We start from the raw sequence: 24016 nt of genomic DNA, 5'->3' as shown, positions 1-24016 counted from the left end.
GTTGAGAACAGTCAAGAGGGGAAGAGTTGACAGTGTGTCTGTAATGCTAGAATTTTAAGAACCAGTTCTTCTAGATAGAGTTAAGATAGGGTGCATGCGCTTTCCAGTAAGGCCGTATATGCCTGCTCCTCTCAGGTGCTATAAATGCCGGTGGTATGCAGTGTACTCGAGTAGTGAGTAGTGAGACTAATTTGTTTGGGACTTATTGATTTATATATATATTTAATATATATATAATTTTTTTTATTTACGTTTAAGTCCACACTCCACACCAGGTGGTGGCGGTAATGCGCCATTTTGCTGTTTGACAACAGTCAATAAATAAAAAATAAAAGAAGAAAAAGACACCAAAGAAGAAATAAAACGGATCGTTTTCCGGATACATATGTCTATTATTTGTCGGGGGTTTGAAGTGGAAACCTTTGGTCAGTATGCTGCTGGTTTTGTCTGAGGAACATAAAGAACATCTGTCGTTCCTGCCGCAGGTTGACGCCGCAGGTTAGTAACTAGCGTGAGGGAGGATAGGAGGTGCAGAGGATCAGGGCTGCATACTACTAAGCTCGTTCTGCATATCCAGGATATCCTTCTGTTATCTAGATACACTTATCCTGACATTGACGTTTAGGATAAATGGTCACACGAAGTTGGTTACCAGCTCGCTGAGTTAACCCAGGGTTTTCCCTGCGCGTTTATATGAAAGGCGTGTTGTTGGCAGCATCGGGGTGGTCATATGACTCTTCTACCACAGAAAATGATCCCTACGAGTTCCACCTGGTTCAGGTTCACTGGCATCGGCAGATTCATGTTCACCGAATGGTCGTCTCTGTCTGCCAGTGTCTCATCATGCAGTTAAACAACATTAAAGACCTCAGCAAAAAGGTCTCCATTTCCAGCTGGTGCAAATGGTAAACACTGAGCAGCAGATCAGTCAGAAGCAGGCCATAAGTTTAAGGAACCGGGCTGAAATAATCTCAGTAATAATAATCTCAGTGCCATAAACCCATTTATTGAATAAACGTATAATAAAATATTACACTTACCCAGCAGTGGCTATGTTTGCATATTCTCCATAACACTGGGATTAATTATTTAAAGATGATATGCTTTTCACAATAACCATCTACTGTCTGTGACCAGTAAACCTGGGTGGGTTTCCTGAATATGTTTGCATCTTGAGAGGATGATATTCAGTCTTTTGAGCAAGGGAACTATATTACTAAGGTGCACAGCTACCTGTCCAAATGATAAGTTTCATTAAATCTATTTCTTTCTAATGCAAATTGGCCAAATCCTCATCAAAGCAACAGGTTTGCTTATAAAGTCAAATGAAGTTATCTCAGTGTCCATCGCTCCCTCCTTTTAAATCCCATTTGCCATTTATCCCAGGTCAGTCACTGTGAGGGTAAACACAAGCTGCAGTAGGTCTGTGCTGGGGAAATGAGCTACATTTGTTATTTTGTGCAGAATATTACAGTGACATTATGGTATATTGCGGGTTTCCTGAATTAGCAGCAGCTGTTGACAGCTGACTGCTGAACGGGATGTGTGCAGGGAAACTCGAGGGACCGTCGAGCTGGTCGTTGGTGTCGTGAGGAAAATGTGGGCTTGTTTTTTATTTTACAAAAAGACAGATGTACCTGGAACACCACCTAATCAAGAGATGATACTAAATGGTTGTGAAAATATCTAAAGAACATAAAAATATACAAGTAAAAGGCAAGGAGAGTGGAAATCTCTTCAGTTTGCTGCAGATCAAAGTAACATTAACCTGACTGATTGAACAGGTATCTGTAATGTATGTTCCGTGTGTCCAGGAATGTGAGACTCAGCAGGAGATTAGAATCAAGTAAAACTAAATTTATGCATTTTTTCAAATCACAGAAATAATATCCAAACATTCCTGTGACAATGCAAAGCACAGTTTGTACTTTAGTGGTTTTAGTAAGGTACAGCAACTTGCACTTATACCATGTATTCCCACCAGGAGAGAAGCTGTATTACACTTGTCTATGTGTCTACATCAATTTAATAAAATGTTATAAATTTGTTGTAAAGTGGTTTGCAAACAGAAAGCAAACAGAAAAAAAAATTGAGCAACAAAAAATTTGATTTTTTTTTTTTAAATATTTGCTCATCAGGGATACACAAAGACATTACACAGTGTAAAAAAAAACACTTGAGACCTTCCTACTGTCTGCACACAGGGGTCTGAGGGATATTCCAAGAATGGTGATGCTATTTCCTGGAGAACTGATTGGTCAAAGGGCAGTGATTTCATATTTGTTGATCTGTGTTCTGCGAACTTAACCTGCTTCAGAGCAGGTTAAGTTCGCAGAATAGTCTAGTATCTAGTATAGTCTAGTATACTAGTGTGTCTAGTATCTCTGTCTGCATGGGTACTCTCCAGGTACACCAGCCAAGTCCAAAGTTTCCCTGTGACAGACTGCTTGTCTGTTACTCTGTGTTAGTCTTGTGATGTGTGTGACCTGTCTCTTGCTCCCTCGTGGCCCTGAGTTGGATAAGTGGAAGAGAATGAATGCATGGAATCTTAACAGAGTAAACCTCAGCGGCCGAATGGAACTAAGAACATTTAAGTTCTGTAATTAAATACAAATTGTGTCTACGTGGAGTATCTCCATTTGATTCAGTCTAACACTTTTTTACTTCAGTAAATCATAAAGCAAACGTTGTGCTGTTTATCACACTACAGCAATCTGAGAACTTTAGGATTACACTTTTATGTCCAATGAAAGCCGGCATACAGGCTTTAAATGATCTTCTTCCTCGTTTCCTCTGGAATTTGGGGGATTTTACCTTTGTTAGCCTGAGTCCTGTGTGTCAATGCTATCGTTCTGAGAAGAATCAATTTAAATTATTGATGCCGAAACACAGTTGGCTATGAGTTATCTATATATCATTCGTGATAATGATGCATTTATGTTTTTTTTAACTTCCTCAGTGGTGGGAGAGTTTGGACGCATAGCGCTGGAGTTTCTAAGAAGAGGAGCTAGTCCAAAGGTCTATGAGGGAGCAGCTAGTAAGACTCTTCATCTTTTAGTGCTTCTTTTCAAGCTTATGTGACTTCTGTGGCTCATTAGTGCATAGTATTTGTTTATCAGGTTTGTTTTACTGCAGCAATCTCACACTGCCTTTTCTGAAATTCATATTAAATTGTTACATTATTTAGTATACCTTTTTAAGTAAGTACAACAATCATGCTAATATTGTTTCAAATATTTAGTCTGCCTTTTAGTCCATTTAAGGATTCAAATCTAATGTAATGAGTTTGAGTGATGAGTTTCCCTATTCTTGGTTACATGAATAGGGAAACATTGCTGGTTTGGGTCCCTTCATTAGGAAATTGAAGGACAGATCATAGAGTCTTTAAGATGGTACAAGTCTGCTCTGGTGCTGGGATAATACAGTTGTAGTTTATGTGTTGTCTAACCAGTTTATTATAAGGTAATAAGAGTTTAATTTCATTACTGTGACTGCTAAATAGAACAGGACTTTGTTACAGCGTTGATACATAAAATAATTACTTGTGCACTGCCTCTTTTAACTAAGTTTATGATTCATGCCGTTATGGTTGCAGGGAAACTCTGTGTTCCTGTAGAAATGGTACAACATGGAGTGGAAGGCCTGATGTTCCTGATGACAGAGAGCTCCAAACACATGGTGAGGAATACTTACTCCTCACACCTTGGATCAGTGAACATAGATGAATGTGCTGTTTATCCCTGAATGCTGTGATTTGAATGCTCTTTTTTTCCCCCCATGACGTCCATGTCCCATATTTAGTGTGTCATTTTCTTGATTTCTGCCCTGCATCATCATGAAATACTTAAACACTAGAAATATTTCACCAGCTAAGACAAAAACTGTAAACAAATGTGAGCTCTTCCAAGAGTCACAGCTGTCTCTTTCTCTCTCTCTCTGTAGATATCTGAAGTGGATTTCCTTGATTCAGTGTTGGTTTTGGGCTTTAGCGAAGAGCTTAACCAGATGCTCTTACAGGTGGCTTTTAAACAGTTTTATTTAACTGACTTTGTTTAAACAATGTGTACTTGATTTAAATACTGTATAGTCTAAGTTTTAGTTTTGTTTGTTGAAGTTTTGTTTAAGCGGTACATTGTTTATCTAAGCAGTGTGTCTGTCAGGATGTTGACTGGATCACTTTTCTCTTTTGGTACAGCTCTACTTGCAGCACCACAGTCAGATTCGCAGCATCCTGAGTCATCTGCCGTCCAGTATGCCTGCCTACCACAACCTGGAATGGAGACTTGATGTCCAGGTGTATTGTTTCTAGATCATTTTATTGTTTGACTGTTGTGGTACATAAAGTGGGAAATACAGGATAGTACTTATGTGCAATTGTTGCATATCACACTCAACTCTGTAGTCTGTTTTTTATTTGTATGTGTGTTTTTAATGTATTGGATGTTAAATGTTTCCTGAACTCATGGATTAAGACACTTTACTTAGCTTGAAGGATAAAATTATATTGAAGGGTATACAGGGTATACAGTTTCCCCTGGTCCTCACACTAATATTGTCCAGTCTGGTTTCCATCATCTGACCTTGTGATGTATGGTTTTATATCAGGTGATCATTATTAGGTGACACTGTAAGCTTGCAGGTGTGTAGTGATGTGCGGGTCGATATCGAAATATCGATTCCTCCGATACCAATAATTTATGTTCTAGAATCGATTCTCATATTAAAATATCGATATTTTAGTACTTTGGGGTAAATTGGTAGTTTTTCCATTAACAGTTACACAGTGGAAAGAAACTATCATTCGGATCGTCTAAATTGGAAGGAACTACTTCCTCTTACGTATTTCATAGTCATATGCCAAATACGGCTGCATAAATGTGTTACGGCCCCTGGCGTGCGCACTCACAACAATGGCTGGGCGTAAACGAAGTGACGTGTGAACGTATTTTACTTCCACAAACAGCCAAGACGCGGTTTGCGATACATGTGGCAGGACAGTGAGGTGTTGTGGCAGCACCGCTAACCTCGTCAAACACCTCAGAGTAAATCATATCACAGAATATGATGAGCTATGTTGAGGCGAACTGAAGAGGAGGAGAAGGACATGTGCTGCTAGGGCAAGACAGACGTCTCTCGCGGAGGCCTTTAGTGCTGCAGGCAGGCACCGTGTTCAATTAGCGCACAGCTTTAGGTTTTTTCATTTCTATATGATAATTCTGCATCATTCAGCAATAAGAACAAGTAGTCAGATGTCCTGTAAGCACTATGAAGCTCTATTATTATATTATTATTACAATTACATAATACAGTTATATATTGTATTATGAAATACAATGAAACACTAAGTTTTTGTACAGAGTATCGGTATCGGATCAGTATCGTCGATACCACCCTGAATTTTACTTGGTATCGGATCGAAAAGGAAATCAGTGGTATCACACATCACTGCAGGTGTGTAATGCAGAACAGAGATTTGCACTGTAATCTGAGCTACATAGACTGATTTCTGTCAGTAAGCAGTATTACTAATATTCAGTTTTCAACTATTTTCCCGCTCTTTGTCTGACTACCTTATTGTGTTTTTTCTGCTTTTTCTGTCAGTTGGCCAGACGTTCAGTCCGCCAGCAGTTGATTCCTATGCTTACAATGCGTGTCCACCTAACCAGAAGTGACGGCCACAGTGATTACAACTCCAGGATTCTCCAGACAGATCCCAGCACCCTTCTGCACCTCATCTCCACACTGGAGGCTGCTCTGGCTGCCATGAAAACCAGTCATGCTCGTCGCATATTACGGAACATCAAATAATCCCTCTGTACAACGTGTGCCTTCTCTCACTTGCAGCCTTTATACCTGGGAAACATTAAGTAGTGTCTGTATTGTGCAGGGCAGAATGTCACCTTTCTTTGGACCTGGATGTTAAGGCTATATTTTTTTACTGGCAGTGTTTTTTTTATGCCAAGTTGTGATGTATGGATTGTACAGAAAGTTACTACAGTGCTGGTGATACTGAATTAAAGTGTAAGATACAGTTGAAACTTTATTTTTGTGGTTTGTGACGGCCCTGCTAAGGCAGACTGGAATATTATATAGAAGACTGTCATGACGCAAATGCAAATACAGCTCGCGCATTCAAAGAAAACTATGTGATGTGTTAATAAATTAATTTTTTTATACTGCAGGGTTGTAATGGTTTAATAAGTATATCGATGATTTGCTAACCGCGTGATGGTACATAAATCATAGATAAAAGTCGGGAAATGTTCAACGTTTTTCTCCATCAAGTCTTGCTACCCGGGCCAGAACTTCAGGCTCTGGAAGTTCTAGAGCAGGGTCTAGACCGCTACCGAACAAATGGAACGGAAAAGGAAGTGACGTATTCCAGAATCACCTGACTGTCGGCCCTTCACAGGAAGAAGGCTGGCGTATTCAACATGGCTGCGGTCTTCTGACATAGGAGTTGTCTAAAGTAATGCTATAGCCCGGCTTTCTTGATAGTACACTTGACTCCGTTCATTGTGTTAAATAGTTTTGACTCTGCTTCGACATGGCCCAGTGTGTCCAGTCTGTACAGGAGTTCGTTCAGGACTCGTTTGTCCCGATGGTGGCCGTCTTGTGCAGTGAAGAAGCTGAGAGAGTGACTCGCAAAAACAACCTAAATTTTGCGGAGCTGCTGAGGCCTTTTTGCAGACTTACGTCTGAAGGTATGAACAACTATTCAAAACACACCCTCAGTCCCGTTTTCAGCTTCGTAGCTGGTAAAAATGAGTAAAAGTTGCTTAGGAAAATAATGAGGAAAGATGTTTTGCTGCTCGAGGGGCTACGACTGTCGTTAGCTCCTCGCTAGCAGACGCTTAGCAGTTTGGCTCGTGATTAAGCAGCTATGCCGATCGCCCTGCTTGTTGACATGCGAGTGCAAAGTGACCCGAGCTGGAAAAAATAGCATTTGGTCTTCTAGGACAGCGTTTCAGTCAGCAGCTGAACAGTTCTGTTGGTGGTGGTTTATTAGACTCAGCACATAGTAAACAAGCTAACAGACTTTACTTGGAGCACGCAGCAATTGTGTTAGTTGTCATGTTCAGTACAAGCGACGATGCAGCTAAATGTGTTTAAGCTAAAGCTACATATTAAGTTTTTTGATATACATTAACATTCTTACTAATGTATAAACGAAATCTACAGGATATATACATTTTGTTTGATTTTTACACTTGGGTAATGTAAAATCCGTGAAACTATACGATAGCAGTTTAAATTGTATAGCTGAGTAAATATTAAAGATATGCCTCATTGAGTTTTTCACAGTCAACAATCAGTTACGTGCCATTACCAGGTTTGCTGTGTCTCTCAGCACAGTCTCAAGGGCAGGAGGAGATTCCAGGAGACAGGCAATTATCAGGGGAAGTTTTCAGCAGCAAAACAGTGGAAGGGAGATTGATGGAAACGTATAAGGCTGTGTCTTTGATATACCTTAGTAATCATTGCTGTAGTAATAATTTTTGATAAATTTTCACATTGCACTACTCTGAAATTAGTGCTTCCAAATTAATACATGTCACACAAAAAAATATAAAGCAACACTTTTTAATCTAAATTATAACATCAGGTAATCTTGTGGGATATCGCTCTTGTCAGTTAAGCAGCAGACGAGCTATTGATTTCAATTCAGTATTTATTTAGTGCTATTGCTATTTACCTGTTTGCTACGGTTGAGAGATTTTGCGCTGCATTCCATTTATGCATATTTCTTATAAAGGGGACACTTCTCCATCAGTGACATTTTTATGTATATTTTCTGATACTGTTTGAGTGCCATGCTGTGACTTACTCTTTTTTTCTTCTAGGTCACATCCGAGATCCCAGCAATCAACTGCAGGTTGTGAAAAACCTGCGTATCTGTGTCAACAATTTAGTGACAAGTCCAACAACAACATCTACGTCCCTGAGCCCTGCTCAGCGTCAGCTACTCAGTGATGTGGTGTCATCCTGCCAGCCCCAAGAAAGTGCTGTGACTAATGTGGTTATGGCCGGAGATTATGAGCTCAATTTCAGTGGTAAGGACTAATGCTTGATTGGAACGTGTTGATAAAATGTTAGCAATAGAAAAATATAATCATTATTATTATTATGGTAATCCACTATATTTGGCTGGATAGTCAGTTATGGACAATAAGTGATCAATTTCAAATTTTTGATATTTCTTATGAGCTTAGATGCAGTTTTGTGTGTGTAACTGTCCAGATCCATGATTAGAAATAACTGTACACCACAGATGTGTCTCAGAGCTCACTTCTCCTAGGTGTCGTTGATATGTTGACTTCACAGCTCAGTAATGAAAAAAGTACATCAAAGCATAACTGTACTCTATGCTTACTCTGTGCTTCAACCTACTAGATGACTGTGTTAAAGCTAGCACCCCCTGGTACAGTGTCTGGAGAGAAACACTGTTGGAAATCAAAACCTCCAAGTACAGCTCAGGTATCACTATCTGCTAGCCCATGCGTGGATCGCTATAGATCTATAAGATGTGTCACACCTGTTTTGGTCCTTACCTTCCAGTTCCCTGCAGTGTTAATTTTGACAGAACATTTTTACTTAATTCTAGTCATAGTCTATTAACTAAAATGTAATTTAGTTTTAGTTGTAATTTAGGCATCTACATTTTTGTAGTTTTAGTCTAGTTTTAGTTGACAAAAAACTGATTAAGTTAGACAAAATTTAAAGTATATGTTCTTGTTTTTACTAGTGACAGTCGCTCTAAATGATTTACAAAGATTATTATTTCCTTATTATTTCAAATGCGTGTTCATGTGTGTACTGTTTTTTTCTCCCAAGCTTTCACAATTGTTCACAAGAAATGGGAGGTAGCTGAAGTAAAAGAGTTGCGGAGCACCGCCTCGTACCGTTTGTCCAGGGCAGATTAAACTCGAGAATGAAAACTGATAACATGGGTACAAAAGAAAATCTCAGATGAGTTTTAATCTCAGTTACCTTGACCTCAGGGCCACCTGAGAAAGAAGTCACAGAGGATTTTTGAAATAACATAGGTGTGTCTGCTAGGAGACTGAGGGGTACCACTGGATGCAGCCAGTTATTTTATACATAAATTAAGAATGCCGGGATTATAAAACTGTATCAGTGACTAGTTATTTTAGACATTATGGCAGATTAAAAAAAAACTTACATGTACTACTTAATCACACTCATCACATAAGTGTAAAAGTAGGATTTGTGGTTAGTTAAATTTTCAGATGAGGAAGTGTAGACTTTTTTTTTCTAGATCAAACAGTGAGTGAATTAAGGATATTTTGGTCAAACGCATATTTCATGGCCTAATTTGAGTGAATTTGTAACCTGAGTAAGTATAATTCTTGTTATTTACATTTGAGTCCTGTGTAAATGATCTTTTAATGTATGTCAGCTATGAAGTTCTAATAATTAGGACTGAAATATCACCTCACATGATGGTTTTACTGGTACATGTGGTAAAGGAATGTCATGTTCCACATTGGAGTTGTGTGATTAATCCACTGTTAATCCGGTGCTCTTTATGTGCATCATCAAAACACCAGATGAAGGAATAAATTGTTCCAGCGATTCTTAAGTCTTAAGGCCAAGACTCACTGAAGCTGCTGTGTTGACAAGACATTTTATCTTTAGTTTATCGTCCATATTTTTCAAAGAAAAACATTCAAAAGTGGTTATCTTTTAATCTACATGTAGTATTAGAAACTACCTCATTTTTCTGGCTTTTTTTAAGTCTTTTGTCTATTTTGTCTTTTTTCTATTTCAAGTAACCACGCCCTGGTTTGAAGCCTACAGGGAGAACTTCCTGCAGTCAATGCCTGCCTCTGACCACGAGTTCCTCAATCATTACCTTGCTTGTATCCTTTTAACAGCACACAGATCTGACCAGTGGTCAACATTCTGTCGTCAGCTTTTTTTTTTAAATAGAAGAGCTGACAAACTGGAATTTAGGATCTTTAAAAAAAAATTTCCTCCTTTGTATGCTTGTGCTTTCTGTTATCGTATTATTAATAGTAGTATCCTTATATGTAGTCTATTTATTGTTGTATCCTTCACATGGTTCTGGCAGGCCTGCTAGTGGTATCATCCACTGAGGCAGTCCCTGTGGAGCAGTTCCTCAAGCTTTCTCAGGAGCAGCACAGAATTCAGCACAGTGGAGAATACACTAATCCCAAGTGGTTTATTCCTAACACACTCAAGTACTATGTCTTGCTACATGACATGTGTGAAGGGGATGAACAAAGGTACTAAAAGAAACATACAGTTCCTTTAAAATTCATCGACCACATTTTGATCATCTTTCATAGTGAAACTACTCCAGAACTTACAATGTCAAATGTTTAAAAATAAGTCAACTATATGTAATAACTTTAAATAACTGTTGAATTCATTATGCTCTAGTAAGTGTAAGCTGTTTTGTTCTAAAGTAGTATTCTCCCTGTATCTCCAGGGCAGATGTGGTTTATGAGGATATGAAACAGAAGTATGGTTCTCAGGGCTGCTATCTGTTGAAAATGAACTCCCGCACCTTCTCAGCTAATGTGGATGAACAGATTCCAGATCCCTGGAGTCAATACTTGCACAAGAATAATCTTCATAACCAGGTAAACATTGCAAACTCCTCCACATGCACTGGCTGTTTTAAATATTCCTGCAACAACTAGTGCCGGTGGACACGATTCTGCAGAAGGAAAAGTTTGTCGATGGCAGGGAAAGTTTGTTGGGTAGACTACAAACCAAAAGAATACAGTAAAAGCACAGGTTTTATGTGTGTGTTTGTCAGTTCACCTTGAGGGGTAGTTGTGACTGAATTGTGGACAGCCCAGTCATTAATAGTACTTTGAACTGTTGTAGTTGCCTGATTGTTCAGTTTTGTTCTCTTTTACCAAAGATTTTACTTTAGTTCACATAGTGAACCTGTTTTTGCAGGATGTGTTTGATGATCCAGCTCCAACTGTGAACAGTGCTGCTGTAGAGACCATTATTAGCAGACCTGAAGTAGACGGCAATTATTCAGCTGAGAAAGGTGAGTTAATTTAATACTTCTTTTGTAAACTGACTTGGGGAGATCTTTGCTTCTCTGCTCTTCAGTTACAAATAATCTAAAGGTCACCATTTATTTTATTTTTTTTTTTAATTCAACTTGCTTGGCTATATTGCACTCACAGTAAATTTTATAAATATGACTTCCTTTTTGCAGCTCCATTGTACCGCTTTCCATGTTTTTTTAGTTAGCACTATGTATTCGCTGTGTTGGTCCTGACCAGGTTCTTTGCCAGTCATGCTAGTCTCGATGAGAACTAAACCCTTTTATTTATTTTTGGTGTAATGTTAACAAAGACCATCCTGCCAGTATTCATCAGGCTTATTGTTGACATCTTTGGTGGTTGAATCTTGTAATTTGGCACCAACAGCAAGAGTGAGCAGAAGTGAGCAGAAGGGCACCAAATCTGTTTGTAAAGGTTGACTATGCCGTATGTTTTATACTGCTTGAAACACCAGTTTCCACATAATCCTTGCACCAGCAGTAGTTACTTTTCTGGGTGCATAAATAGTGGTACTATTTTATATTATGTAAGGTTATTGTTATGAGTTTATATTTTACACTATTTCCTTGCAGATGAGATGTCCAGTAGCTTGGAAGGGCATCCTCTCCAGTTGGACAGCAGCATGGCAAACCTGCACAACCTCAGTGCTGTACATACGGACATAAAGAAAGGTGCTAAAGATTCAAACAGCCCAGCCTGTGCTGCAGGTAGCCATGGGGCTTGTCTGACCCTGAACGACCATGATTACATAAGACAGTTTATCCAAGAATTCACCTTCAGAGGTCTACTGCCACACATAGAGAAAACCATCAGACAGCTGAACGATCAGGTACGACTCATTTCTTGACCCTCAACATATTGTTGTTTGTGATTGTGATGTGCTTCAGGCAATGTAAAATTATACTAACTATATTAACTGTTTTAGAGAATGTAGTTTGTTGAGCATTATGCTGAAACAATATGTATACTTCTTTCATATTTCTGCCCTGGAACTGTAAAATTAATCATAATGGCATAATTTGAGTTTATGGCTTGTGAGAGTACACTAGCCATTTCAGTCAATTCTATTGTTTCGCTGACTTCTCCCAGCACTTGGAAACATGATTTGCTTCCCTGTCCACAGCTAGTATCCAGGAAGGGCCTGAGTCGGTCTCTGTTCACTGCAACAAAGAAGTGGTTTGGTGGAGGAAAAGCTCCAGAGAAGAGCATCAGTGAACCAAAGAGCACATGTGGCCTTCTGTAAGCTCATTGCAATGCATTTTATTCTTATAAATGAAGCCCATGCAACACCCTGTATATTGTATGCAATGCCCTTGACGCTTCCCTTCTGTCATACCAGATATCCCCCAGAAGCCCCAGAACTGCAGATCAGGAAGATGGCTGACCTGTGCCTCCTGGTTCAGCACTATGACTTGGCTTACAGCTGTTATCATACTGCCAAGAAGGACTTCCTGTCAGACCAGGCCATGCTGTATGCTGCTGGGGCACTGGTGAGAGCACGCATGTTGATCTGTCTGCAGACCGTGATGATATCAGAACAACTTCTTCTGCCTTTTGTTGTAAAATCTCACTTCAATTAAAACTTTGCAGTGATGGAATATTCTGTTTTGTTAAGTGTCCTAGAGAGCAAAAAGAGTTGTATATGTGACCCACAGTAAACTTTTGAGGGAATAAATCAGAAGGAAGCTTTTGAACTCAGCATTACAATATTAAAAAGTAAATTCAAAGTACTAACAAGTTCTAGTACAAAGTAATACGAGTTCAGAACATTTAGCATTATCTAAAGTCAGCCGTCAGACAAGAGAATTAACCTCGTAATAGACTCTGGAAATGTAACATTATCGGTCTTTTAAAGTGACTACTAGCATTCAGTCATTCAAATTCAGACACTTTTACCTATTATATCCTGTGTATCGCAAACAAAAACACAATAATGATAGAGAGTGTTACAGTACACATAAATACAGGATTTTCCATACAGAGGTCTAAACTGCTCCTGCTTTTAGTCACTGTAAAGTAATTAGAACATTCACATGCTGTTAAGATTATTAGGTGTACATATCTGATATATTTGCACATTCTTATTTTTCAAGATTACACTCACTACAGTGAGCTGACAGTAGTGTTGTATTACTTATTTAAATGGTACGTAGACTGATTCTTATATAGCGCTTTTCTACTCTCCCGGAGTACTCAAAGCGCTCGAAGTAAAAGATTTTAAACTGTAACACAAAGAATATGCCGCGTATGTCTATGTATGTTGTCAGTCATTTAGGTCATGATAATCTAAGGAGCTTTGAAAGAAAGCAGCTGGACGTCTTTAAGTTTCTTGAAGACATCTCACCTCTCATTCAGTTATACAAACCAAATGGTGGAGAGTCCCAGGAATAAAAAATCCTGGTGGGTGTTGTCTCTCAACAGCGTTGTTGACCCACTGTTGATCATGTGCCTCATCACATGAGTCAAGGTGTGAAAGAAGGCATGCGGGTCATTATCAGCAGAGATTTTCGGGACGTTGCTCACGCTGTGAGGGTTGAGGCGCCTGGGAAGGGATCTCACTGTAGATAGCAGACTCTTGGTGTTGTAAGCCATACCCTCTGTTCAAAGATGGTCGTTTACAGTGGACGTGTTTACTCCTTTTTTAAATCATCTTCAAGAGGAATACACACATATAAAGAAAGCTCGTAAATCAAGTTCTTATCCCAACTGGGCCTTCATCAAATCAGCGTGGATGAACAGGAAAGAAGCTCAGAAACCAACTAGGGAGAAACAGAATAACAAACGCAGCACCGTTGTCATCCATTATCTAGCAGGTTTATCAGAGAAACTCAGGAGAACTTTCTCCAAGCATTACATCTAAGTGCACTTCAGCCCTCACAACACCCTCAGACAAAATTTGTTTCATCCCAAGGACAGAACTCCCAAACACAAACTTAACAACATAGTGTATGCTGCGCAGTGCAGAGTGCTCAGACTTCGACAGGACAAGAATCGGCTGTACATCTGAAGGATTTCACTCTTTTGAGTGGCTTACGATACCAGCTGTCTGCCACCTAGACTGAGATCCTTTCCCAGGCACCTCAACTCCAGTCACATCTTGTGTCAGATGATTTCAGTGGGTCACATGATAGGGTAAGGCAAGATGTCTCAATGGTTTCACCCAAAACCTCTGCTGATAATGATCATGTGCCTCCAAAAAGTTGATTCTGTTCATCTGAATGTAGCATTTTCAGTGGGAGCTTCGTCACTTGGAGCAGCTTGTCATCAAGCATGTTTCTGTACATTGCTTCAGTCTGAGACTGAAGAAGTCACTTGGATGAGTGACTCCCACTCCCACTGAAAATGCTATGTCCAGATGAACAGAATCAACTTTTGGGGATTTACTTACTGGATGAATGTGTATACATCAAGAGCTTGGCTCATGTGATGAGGAACATGATAAATAGTGGGTCAACGACCCTCATGAGTGACAGCTCCAACTAGGGTTTAATTAGATGGCACCATTTGGTTTGTAGAGCTGAAGAAGCGTCCTCGATGAGAGGTGAACGTCTTCAAGAATGAAGTCCACGCGTTGTTTTTCCAAGCTCCTTAGGATATGGTTCTGAATAATGATATTTATTTTGCTCACTTTTATTTTCTATTCTGTTCCTTGTTACCATTACTCTTTATCTTTCATCTATTCATTCTGATTATTTTGTAGGAAATGGCTGCGGTGTCAGCCTTTCTGCAGGGTGGAGCCTCGAGACCTTATCCAGCACACTACATGGACACCGCAATACAAACGTACAGAGATGTCTGCAAGTATGACTGATGACTAACTAATTACATCATCTATTTCTTTCTGGTGTTTTAATTTCAGTGGATAAATTTCAGTTTGGGATTGTGGGAATTTTGCATAATTTACTTGATTCCCACAAATATGTCACTTATGATGCAGGACAATCCAACACACAATTACAGTCCTCTAAAATCTTCATCCTCATGTTGCACTGGTTTGTAATAAGTGGCCAATAACACTACAACGATGAGCCAATGTACAACTAGCACGTTCTATTTTCCCTCTAAACAAGGCAACCCTTTGTTGTTTGAGGAACTCTCACTAGCATATAAAGGCAGGCTTTAAAGATGTGTACTTGAAGGCATGCAAACATGGATTGCAAGAAAAAATGTAAATCTGAATTACCTGTTGTACCTGTTGAAGCAACTTTTACGCTTATAAAATGCTCCCTACACACAACACACACAATATCCCATAATTTAATCATTTAAGATTCATTTCAGGGTCTGGCTGCGCCACTCGAGGACATTTACAGAGTGGACTTGAAAGCCACTCATTAACTACCTGGCTGTGTGCTCAGGGTCACTGATGTCCACAGCGTTCTGGAGCAGCTTATCATCAAGCATGTCTCTGCACGTTGCTTCAGTTCAGTCTTTCCCTCAACACTGACTAGTCTCTCACTTCCTGCTGTCAGAAAACATATATAAGACATGATGCTGCTACTACTATGTAGTAATGTAAAATTTCTCCAGTCAAGTTGCAGAAATATGTGACAGATCAGTGGAAACTTTTTGAGGTGAAAAATGAATTTAATCAGTTTTGGAATGAGGCCATGACATATCAAAATGTGGGAGAAAAAAATGGTTGTGAATACTCCGTAGAGACTGCATGTTATTGTTTTGTTTTTGTGTGTTTTTTAAGACCCCATTATTGAGAAGCTTGTTCTTCTTGTAAACAAGAGGATGGTGCATTTACTGAATTGGTGTTTTCAGTGGGAGATATTTTTCATCACTCCAAGTGACTTCTTCAGTCTCAGCTGACTGCAGGTTTCACCAACCTTATAAACAGTACATTTGCACAATGACTGAAACTAGCACCACTGAATGAGCAATGGGCTGTGAGGTCAGTTTCATGATCATTTAATATGCAAGTTGTCATGACCAACGACCAATGATCATTGATCAATGGCGTTGGGTAACATTCACAGACAATTGGGGAATGGCTGCAATCACAGCATTGTAAGATGGTGAAAGATGTACCCTTAGGTCCCAGAATTCCTCCCTGTCCAGGATGTGTACATCCTCATCACCTGAAAGAGTGTCCACTGGCCTGTAGGTGTGAATAGACTGCGGACTCCTGGCCTGATGAGTTAGCTCTTCCGTGTTGTGCCATCCACTTAGCCAGAGGTTATTTGGTTTCCCCGATGAATAAATCATTGCAATCCTCCTGAGACTTAACAGTTGGGTTCATCCTGTCATCTCTTACGAACTACATCCACTGCTTCAGTGACTGGAACAGTGAAGTGGAAACAGTGGAAAGTGAAGAGAGCTGTAACATAATATAAGAACATTGTTTCTTCTGCCTCCATAGTGTCATTATCTCTTGTTCTCAAAATCCAAGGTCTTCTGGATGCGGTGTTTATAGCCAGAAACTTTCAGATGTTGTAGGTCACAGGTGTCGGACTCCAGGCCTCGAGGGCCGGTGTCCTGCAGGTTTTAGATGTGTCCTTGATCCAACACAGTTGATTTAAATGCCTAAATTACCTCCTCAATATGTCTTGGGGTTCTCCAGAAGGCTGGTAATGAACTAATTATTTGATTCAGGTGTGTTGACCCAGGGTGATATCTAAAACCCTGGAGTTCGACACACCTGTGTGATCGAGTTGATCATACAGACAATTGGTCTTTTTAGGATTTTGTTTAATATGTGACATAATGTACAGAGATGGTGTACAAACAGAGGGGTACCAGCATCTGAACTGGAACTGTTAGCATCTCTTCTCCTGATGGTATATTTCCCCACATCTCTTTACAGGAACATGGTGCTGGCTGAGCGCTGTGCTCTACTCAGTGCTGAAATACTCAAGAGTCAGGGAAAATACTCAGAAGCTGCCACTCTTCTCATTAAAATGACCAGTGAGGTAAGGAAACTATTATTTTGAAATCAGCTTGGGGTGCAGTTATTAAGAAGACTGTATTAAATTAGACTGCATTAGAATTCTGCTTGAAACTTAATAGAGGTTTTTAATTATTGCAGGACTCTGATTTACGGAGTGCCTTGCTGCTGGAGCAGGCTGCCCACTGCTTCATTAATATGCGAAACCCTATGGTGCGCAAATTTGCCTTCCATATGATTCTGTCTGGTCATCGTTTCAGCAAAGCAGGACAGGTGAGTCTTTTCTGCCATTTTTGATCTATCCTTCCATTTTACACCTGCATTGTATTGTGATGTAAAAATGTTCCCTTTTACAACTTTTATTTAATAGACTTTATTGACTTATGGGCAGGACTGAACTTAACAACATAAACAAACAAGCTTTATTCGTCACATACACAATCAGAGTACAACATGCAGTGAAATGTTTTGTGTCCGAGCTGTGGACAGGCTGCAGACGTCCATTTGTGATCCTTGTAATCAATCATGTGCGTGTGAAGTTCTTTTCTAGTGTTGCATATATACATAAACATATAAATACAAGCACATGCATACAGTTCACTATAGATTTATGATCAGAACTAGGCATCATTTCACTTTTGTTTAAAAAACAAAAAACAAAATGTAAAAGTATCCACACTACTCCGGGTCTGGGACGAGTTCCTGCCCCAGGTGGGGAAGTTTAAGTATCTTGAAGTCTTGTTCATGAGTGCAGGGAGAGGGGAGCAGGAAATCAACAAACGGATTGGTGCTGCAGCTGCAGTGATGCGGACACCGTACCGGTCCTTTGTGGTAAAAAGAAAGCCGAGCATAAAAGCAAAGCTCTCGGTTTCCTGCTAAATCCATGTCCCTACACCTATGGTCACGAGCTTTGGTAGTGACCAAAAGGATAAGATCGTGGATACAAGCGGCGAAAATGAGCTGTGGCTGGCCTCTCCCTTAGAAATGGGTGAGGAGTTTGGCCATTCAAGAGGGGCTCAGAGTAGACCCGCTGCTCCTCAACATTGGATGGAGCCAGTTGATGTAGTTCAGGCATCTGATAAGGATGCCTCCTGTGTGCCTTCTGGATGAGGTGTCCCACTGGGAGGAGGCCCCGGGGCAGACGCAGAACACGCTGGAGAGAAAATGTATCTCTCGACTGGCCTGGGAACGCCTTTGTGTTCCCCCAGACAAGCTGGAGGAGGTGGCTGTGGAGTAATAAGTCTGGGCTTATCTGCTTATTCTGCTGCCCCTATATTTAATGTTTTTTATACACCGTTATCGTGATAAAGTGTGTAGTCCAGCAGTAGATAATAAATGGCCTCATGCTAACAGCAATCATCTCATCTCCTCTAGTGTTTTCCGTCTTCTATATATTTATATCCTCATGTTGTCCTTCTGTCTCCCATCCTTTTTGCTGTTTCATAATGTAGAGGAGGCACGCACTACGGTGTTACTGCCAAGCCATGCAGGTGTATAAGGAGAGAGGGTGGTCTTTGGCAGAAGATCACATCAACTTTACAATTGGGCGTCAGTCCTTCACACTTCGCCAACCAGAGGAGGCTGTAACAGCTTTCAGACAGATCCTGATCAATGACAGCAGACAGACGGCTAAACAGCAGGGCGCCTTTCTGAGAGAGTACCTCTATGTTTACAAGGTAATGTAAAAAAAAAAAAAAAAAAAAAAGAAAATTTCTATGATTTTTGTCCCGTTTTATTTTCAAAATACATACTATCAATGTCCACTTTTTGCTGGGATACCACAATATTGTGTCCAGCCTTATTTTTCCTTCCTAAAGTTTCATATGGGAGGTGGATAAAGCAAAACAAGGTCCATAGGAGCTCAATGGCTATATTTACGTGAATAGACACTATATTTCATTTCAGCAATTCAGTTGATGGGCAAGAAAGGTTGCTGCTGACACTTCACAACATAAACTGTTTATGACATTTCCCTGTGGCAGGTGGCTACGGGCCATCACAACCAAAACCTGACAGCACAAGAACATTTTCTTTCTCCAGGCTGTCAGTACTTAACAACGCCCTCTTACCCTGCTCACTAGTTAGTTAATGTGTCACGATAACACACTTACTTACTCAGGCTACAAAAACGTTCCACAGTGGACTTGGTACAAGCACTTTGCACATTATGTTCTATCTACATTTTATAGAATTTAATATTAAAATTTAATATTGTGTTTAGGTTGAGTAGAAAAGCACTATATAAGAACCAGTCCATTGTACTATTTGCCATTCAGTTAAATAGTAAAATAAAAGTAAAAATTCAGTAGTGGCATATAAGCAGCATTATATGAGATTGTGACCTGATTGCACCCTAGTTTAATAGCTTTATCACAAAGGAACTATAGTTTATTTTGTCAAAGTTGCACACCAACCCAACATTAATTATAGTGAGGTTACAGAGTGTTATTGCCTCTGACGTTAATTACAAGCACACCAAATCTGTTTATCCTCATCCAACAGTTTTAAATTGGATTCTTTGTCACGTGGTTTGCATGTAGCTTTGGTCCCAGGAGCATGTAGCTTCACAAGTCTAAGAATGTCATTAATAAAAACTATTATATATATTCCTTTATCTGTATATGATGGTGAAAATTTAAACTGGGGATTTTGTGTGTAGCACCTGGTGTAATCAGTAACATTTCTGCATTTTGACCTGGTTCAGAAAAAAAACAACTTTCAAAAACTCTTATGTTTGCGTATTATTTTTTGTTTTGTTTCGGTTATTATAGAGCGTGTTGGGAGGAAATGAAGTCAGCCTTCCCCAGCTTCCTCTGCCCTGCATCCACAGCTCAGCAACAAGAGTCTACTTTGGACACGAACGCCGCCTTGCAGAAGGTAATGTCCTCGAGCCTACTCCTTTATCACTAAGCAGCAAAGTGTACAAAACACTTTGGGAAGTGGTGCAGGGTACACCTATCGATATACCAGCAGCTGAAAGATATTATCTGCCTGGTGACTTTGTGCTATGCGGCATAAATGACAACGTTACTGTAACACACACGACTCATATGCTGCCTCTATAAACTTTACAGGAGTCGAGGCACATGCTTATGTATGGCTTTTAATCCACAAGACAATAACTAACATTATTGCTTTGGAGACTGTCACACACAATGTGAAATGCCCAGGGCTGTGTGAATTTCAAGGTTCGCATCTGTAAGTGTCAAGCCTTATTTTGTATACAGATCAGCATCATTCCTGAAAAACCTTCAGTTAATTCAAAATGCTGCAGCATGAATACTGACAGGCACTAGAAAGAGAGCACATTTTGCCCATATTGGCTACTTTTCATTGGCTCCCTGTTCATTCCAGAATCAAATTTAAAATCCTGCTCCTCATGTACAATGTCTTGAATAATCAGGCCCCATCTTATCTTATTGACCTTATAGTACCGCACCTCCCACTAGAGGACTTCACTCTCAGACTGTGGGCTTACTTGTGGTATTTAAAAGTAGAATGGGAGGCAGAGCCTTCAGGTTCCAGGCCCCTCTTCTGTGAACTAAGTGTTAGTTTGATTTCAGGAGACGGACAACCTCCCTTTTTTTTTTTTTTTTTTTTTTTTTTTTAAAGATTGGGCTTACGGCTTTTTGATCAAGCCCATTGTTAGGACTGGATCAGGTGACCCTGATTTGTCTCCCCTAGGCTGCTGGGGGCTTCTAATGATCCACTGAGTGTTTCTTCTTCACTCACCTTTTTAGATGTTTTTTCCCCTCGCTAATGTGTTTATATACCACTCTGCATTTAATCATTAGGCTTTATCAGTTTTTTGTTCTCTTCGATAGTGCGTCTTTTTTCAGTCTTCCTCCCCTCACTCTCAACTGGTCGCAGTAGATGGCTTCACCCCTAAACCTGATTCTGCCAGAGGTTTCTTACTGCTAACAAGGAGTTTGTCCTTCCCACTGTTGCTAGTTACTCTAGGAGAGCGGGACATGCTAGTACAAGGCAGCAGGACCAGTATCTGCGTCTTTGTACAAGAAGGAACAGGATCACCACTACCAGAGCCAAATTGGCCCCCAGCAGGCCACCAGTGTGATGTCTGTTTCTGATTGCTTGGGCAAAATTGAAGAGTTCGTGAGAGTGGCCTGGCAGCCCAATGTCTTCTAGTGGGCCCTGTGTTTACCTGCCTGGCACTGTGGAAATGAATACCAGATTTACCAGGTCTGCCACTGGCACCCTGTGGGTCTTTTTTTTTTTTTCTTTTTCTTTTTTTTGATGAGATGAGAGTAGGTTCACCCTGAGCACATGTGAGAAATCATGGAGAACATTTTGCTGCCTATTACATCTTTGAGTGTGACCAGTTTGATGGATCAGTAATAGTCTAAGGACGCATATCCATGGAGAGATGCACGACCTCTACAGACAAGGCAATGGCACCCTAACTACCATTAGATATTGGGATGAAATTCTTGGACCTATTGTCAGGGGTGCAGTGGGTTCTGGGTCCCTCCCAGTGCATGAATTGTCTCATGTGGCTGGGATATAAAACAGTTCCAGGAGGGTGAAGGAAATGATAGGCCTGCCCTCCAGATTAACCTGACCAAGATACAATAGAACACTTCTAGGACATCATGCTTTGGCCCATCTGATGCTCCCAGGTTGCAGCGTCAGATGGGCCAGTGATGGGTCACCACTAGGTCAGTGATGACTGGTCCAATCTTGGAGATCTCCCAGGACACTATCTGTCGTCTCATTGTCATCTCATGCCCTAATGTTGTCAGGCATGCATACAAGCACATGGGAAGCATACAGGCTGCTGCAGCACAAAAACAAACATAAATTCAGTGCTTCTTAGATTTTTTGTTTTGTGTGAATCATAATCTGTTATTAACCAAGAAAATAAAAGTAGAAAACCTTGTGAAGGAGTCCATTTAAAGTTAAGATATCCAGAATTCTTGTGACACTAGCGTTCAGTTTGCAAATATTTGTATATATTATGACCATTATGGACCCTGTCTAAACCCTGTTTTCAATGCAAAGCGTAACATGAAAATGTAGAGTGTACATAGGATGCTGACATACCCGAGCAGAGGTTTACTGTCAGACTTTTTACAGCAAAATTAAGTGTTTTGCATTTTTGGTTTGTATTTAATCTGATATTTGATCTGTTCAGGAGAAAAGCAGGCAGCCACTCACGTGTCACTGGACCAGGAGTTTGACCAGGATTTGTCAGCCATGTGGTGCCATCTAGAAGAGCAGCTTGTAGCGTCTGCAAATGGGGGTGTTGTCCCAGTAAATTTTCAGCCCACTCAGTGCTGCCTCAACAGTCAGACAGACAACCTCCGTCATCCCCTGGCTGTGGTTGAAGGTAAGATGTGTTCAGCACTAACACGGGAACTTTAAAATGTTATAAGTGCTTTTCTGGTTCCTGACAACTCAAAGCACTTAATACTTCAAGCCACATTTAACCATATATTCATATAGTATTTATTCTCTCCACTTTACCAATGTCACTGCCGTGGCCAAGCTAAAATTACCAGTTACCTAACGCGCATGTATGGATTGAGCTGTAGTACCCAGAGAAAACCTATGAAGGCACAATACAAATATGCAAACTCAACACAGAAAGGCCCCAGTCTGGGTTCAACCAGGAAACTTCTCACAGTGCATGACAGCGCTCACCTGTACCATTACTGAAATGTAAAGTTTGAGCCATCCCATGTCTAATAAATTGTGCCCACACGCTATGCAATCTTCTTTGTCTTTACAGAGCCAATCATAGTGGAGGTGACATTCAGGAATCCTTTGAAGGTTTCTCTGGCCCTGTCAAGCCTCTCGCTCCTGTGGAGGTTTACTGTTGACGGTTCATCTTCATCAAAGGAGATGACAGAAGAGACCATTACCAATGAGGAGACCTCGGCTGTAGGGGTGGGCAACATGAACAAATATGCTCTTAGGAACTGTGATTTATTTTCACCTTGTTTTTAGGTCTAATCTTATTTTTTTCTCTAATCTGTTCATTATATGCTTCCTCTTGCAGATGACACAGAAAGATGATATTGTAACCTCTGAGACTATCCAGGAGTTTCAGTTGGGTCCAGAGGAGACCAAAATGGTAAGCTGGTCTCTAAATGTAAATTCATGGATCTTTTTTCAGAATCTTTTCTGTTTCATAATGCTGCTACATTTTTTAACAATTCTGACCTAGTGTTGGGAAATACAAAGAGAGTCACAACATGTGTTTGCATTCACATGAGGAAGGAGGTTACACATAGTGATAATCTTTCATGTGAAATTGTACAATAAGATATGCTTAATGCCAGTGAGCATTAAGCATATCTTAAGTACAGCTTAGTTTAATCTTTTCAGTTTTAGTGTTGTGCGTTCTGTTTTGGCGAATAAAAGTGACAGCACAAACTGAATGCACTTTGGTGAAATAGGCCTTTGATGCTCAAAAAGTATTCACATTGGCCTCAGAAAATCGTAGAGTATTTAAAATATCTGCTAGATACTAATTGTACTGTACTGTACTCTCTTCATCCAAAAAAAGTTGATTCTGTTCATCTAGACGTAGCGTTTTCAGTCGGAGGAACATTTCATGCAAGTGACGTCTTCAGTCTCAGCTGACTGCAGGTTTCCCCAACCTTATAAACAGTACATTTGCATAATGACTGAAGCTAGCATCACTGACAAACAGTGGGCTGTGAGTTCAGTTCCTTGATCATTAATATGCAAGTTGCCATGACCACTGATCAGTTCCATGGAAGAGGGGCCTTAAAGATGAAGGCTCTGCCTCAACACAGAAAGGCCCCAGTCTGGGTTCAACCAGGAAACTTCTCACAGTGCATGACAGCGCTCACCTTTACCATTACTGAAATGTAAAGTTTGAGCCTACATTCTACTTTTCAATACTCTAGGAACAACAAGTAAGCCTGCAGTGCGAGAGCAAAGTGCTCTATAGGGTGATATGGTACTACAAGATCATTAAGATAAGATGGGGCCTGATTATTCAAGACATTGAATGTGAGGAGCAGGACTTTAAATTCAATTCTGGATTTAACAGGAAGCC

General features: G+C 40.2%; 2 protein-coding genes across 3 annotated transcripts in view; both read left to right on the top strand.

The window, feature by feature from the left end:
- The first annotated feature begins 321 nt into the window (after positions 1–321).
- On the top strand, positions 322–6038 carry commd2 (COMM domain containing 2). Its single transcript, XM_082511510.1, has 6 exons — positions 322–498; positions 2960–3037; positions 3596–3678; positions 3943–4017; positions 4196–4294; positions 5602–6038. The coding sequence occupies exons 1-6, from the start codon at positions 432–434 to the stop codon at positions 5806–5808; spliced, it is 609 nt and encodes a 202-aa protein (XP_082367636.1). The 5' UTR covers positions 322–431; the 3' UTR covers positions 5809–6038.
- A 339-nt stretch (positions 6039–6377) lies between these two features.
- The window catches only part of trappc8 (trafficking protein particle complex subunit 8), a 31312-nt gene continuing 13673 nt past the window's right edge, over positions 6378–24016 (top strand). The window contains exons 1-18 of one of the 2 annotated variants that reach the window (XM_082511500.1): positions 6378–6704; positions 7845–8054; positions 8395–8478; positions 9795–9884; positions 10097–10271; positions 10478–10631; positions 10957–11053; positions 11648–11904; positions 12199–12314; positions 12415–12565; positions 14776–14876; positions 16888–16993; positions 17110–17241; positions 18420–18644; positions 19740–19845; positions 22121–22315; positions 22718–22875; positions 22988–23062. In XM_082511500.1, the coding sequence (XP_082367626.1) occupies positions 6548–6704; positions 7845–8054; positions 8395–8478; positions 9795–9884; positions 10097–10271; positions 10478–10631; positions 10957–11053; positions 11648–11904; positions 12199–12314; positions 12415–12565; positions 14776–14876; positions 16888–16993; positions 17110–17241; positions 18420–18644; positions 19740–19845; positions 22121–22315; positions 22718–22875; positions 22988–23062 (2589 nt within the window). In that variant the 5' untranslated portion in view covers positions 6378–6547. The remainder of the gene's footprint in view (positions 6705–7844; positions 8055–8394; positions 8479–9794; positions 9885–10096; positions 10272–10477; positions 10632–10956; positions 11054–11647; positions 11905–12198; positions 12315–12414; positions 12566–14775; positions 14877–16887; positions 16994–17109; positions 17242–18419; positions 18645–19739; positions 19846–22120; positions 22316–22717; positions 22876–22987; positions 23063–24016) is intronic. The other variant, XM_082511501.1, reaches the window with a different exon arrangement.

Source organism: Aulonocara stuartgranti (assembly GCF_965226115.1).
Source record: "Aulonocara stuartgranti genome assembly, chromosome: 17".
Taxonomy (NCBI): domain Eukaryota; kingdom Metazoa; phylum Chordata; class Actinopteri; order Cichliformes; family Cichlidae; genus Aulonocara; species Aulonocara stuartgranti.
The sequence above is the reverse complement of the archived record's forward strand: the minus strand, read 5'-3'. Positions and strand labels throughout refer to the sequence as shown.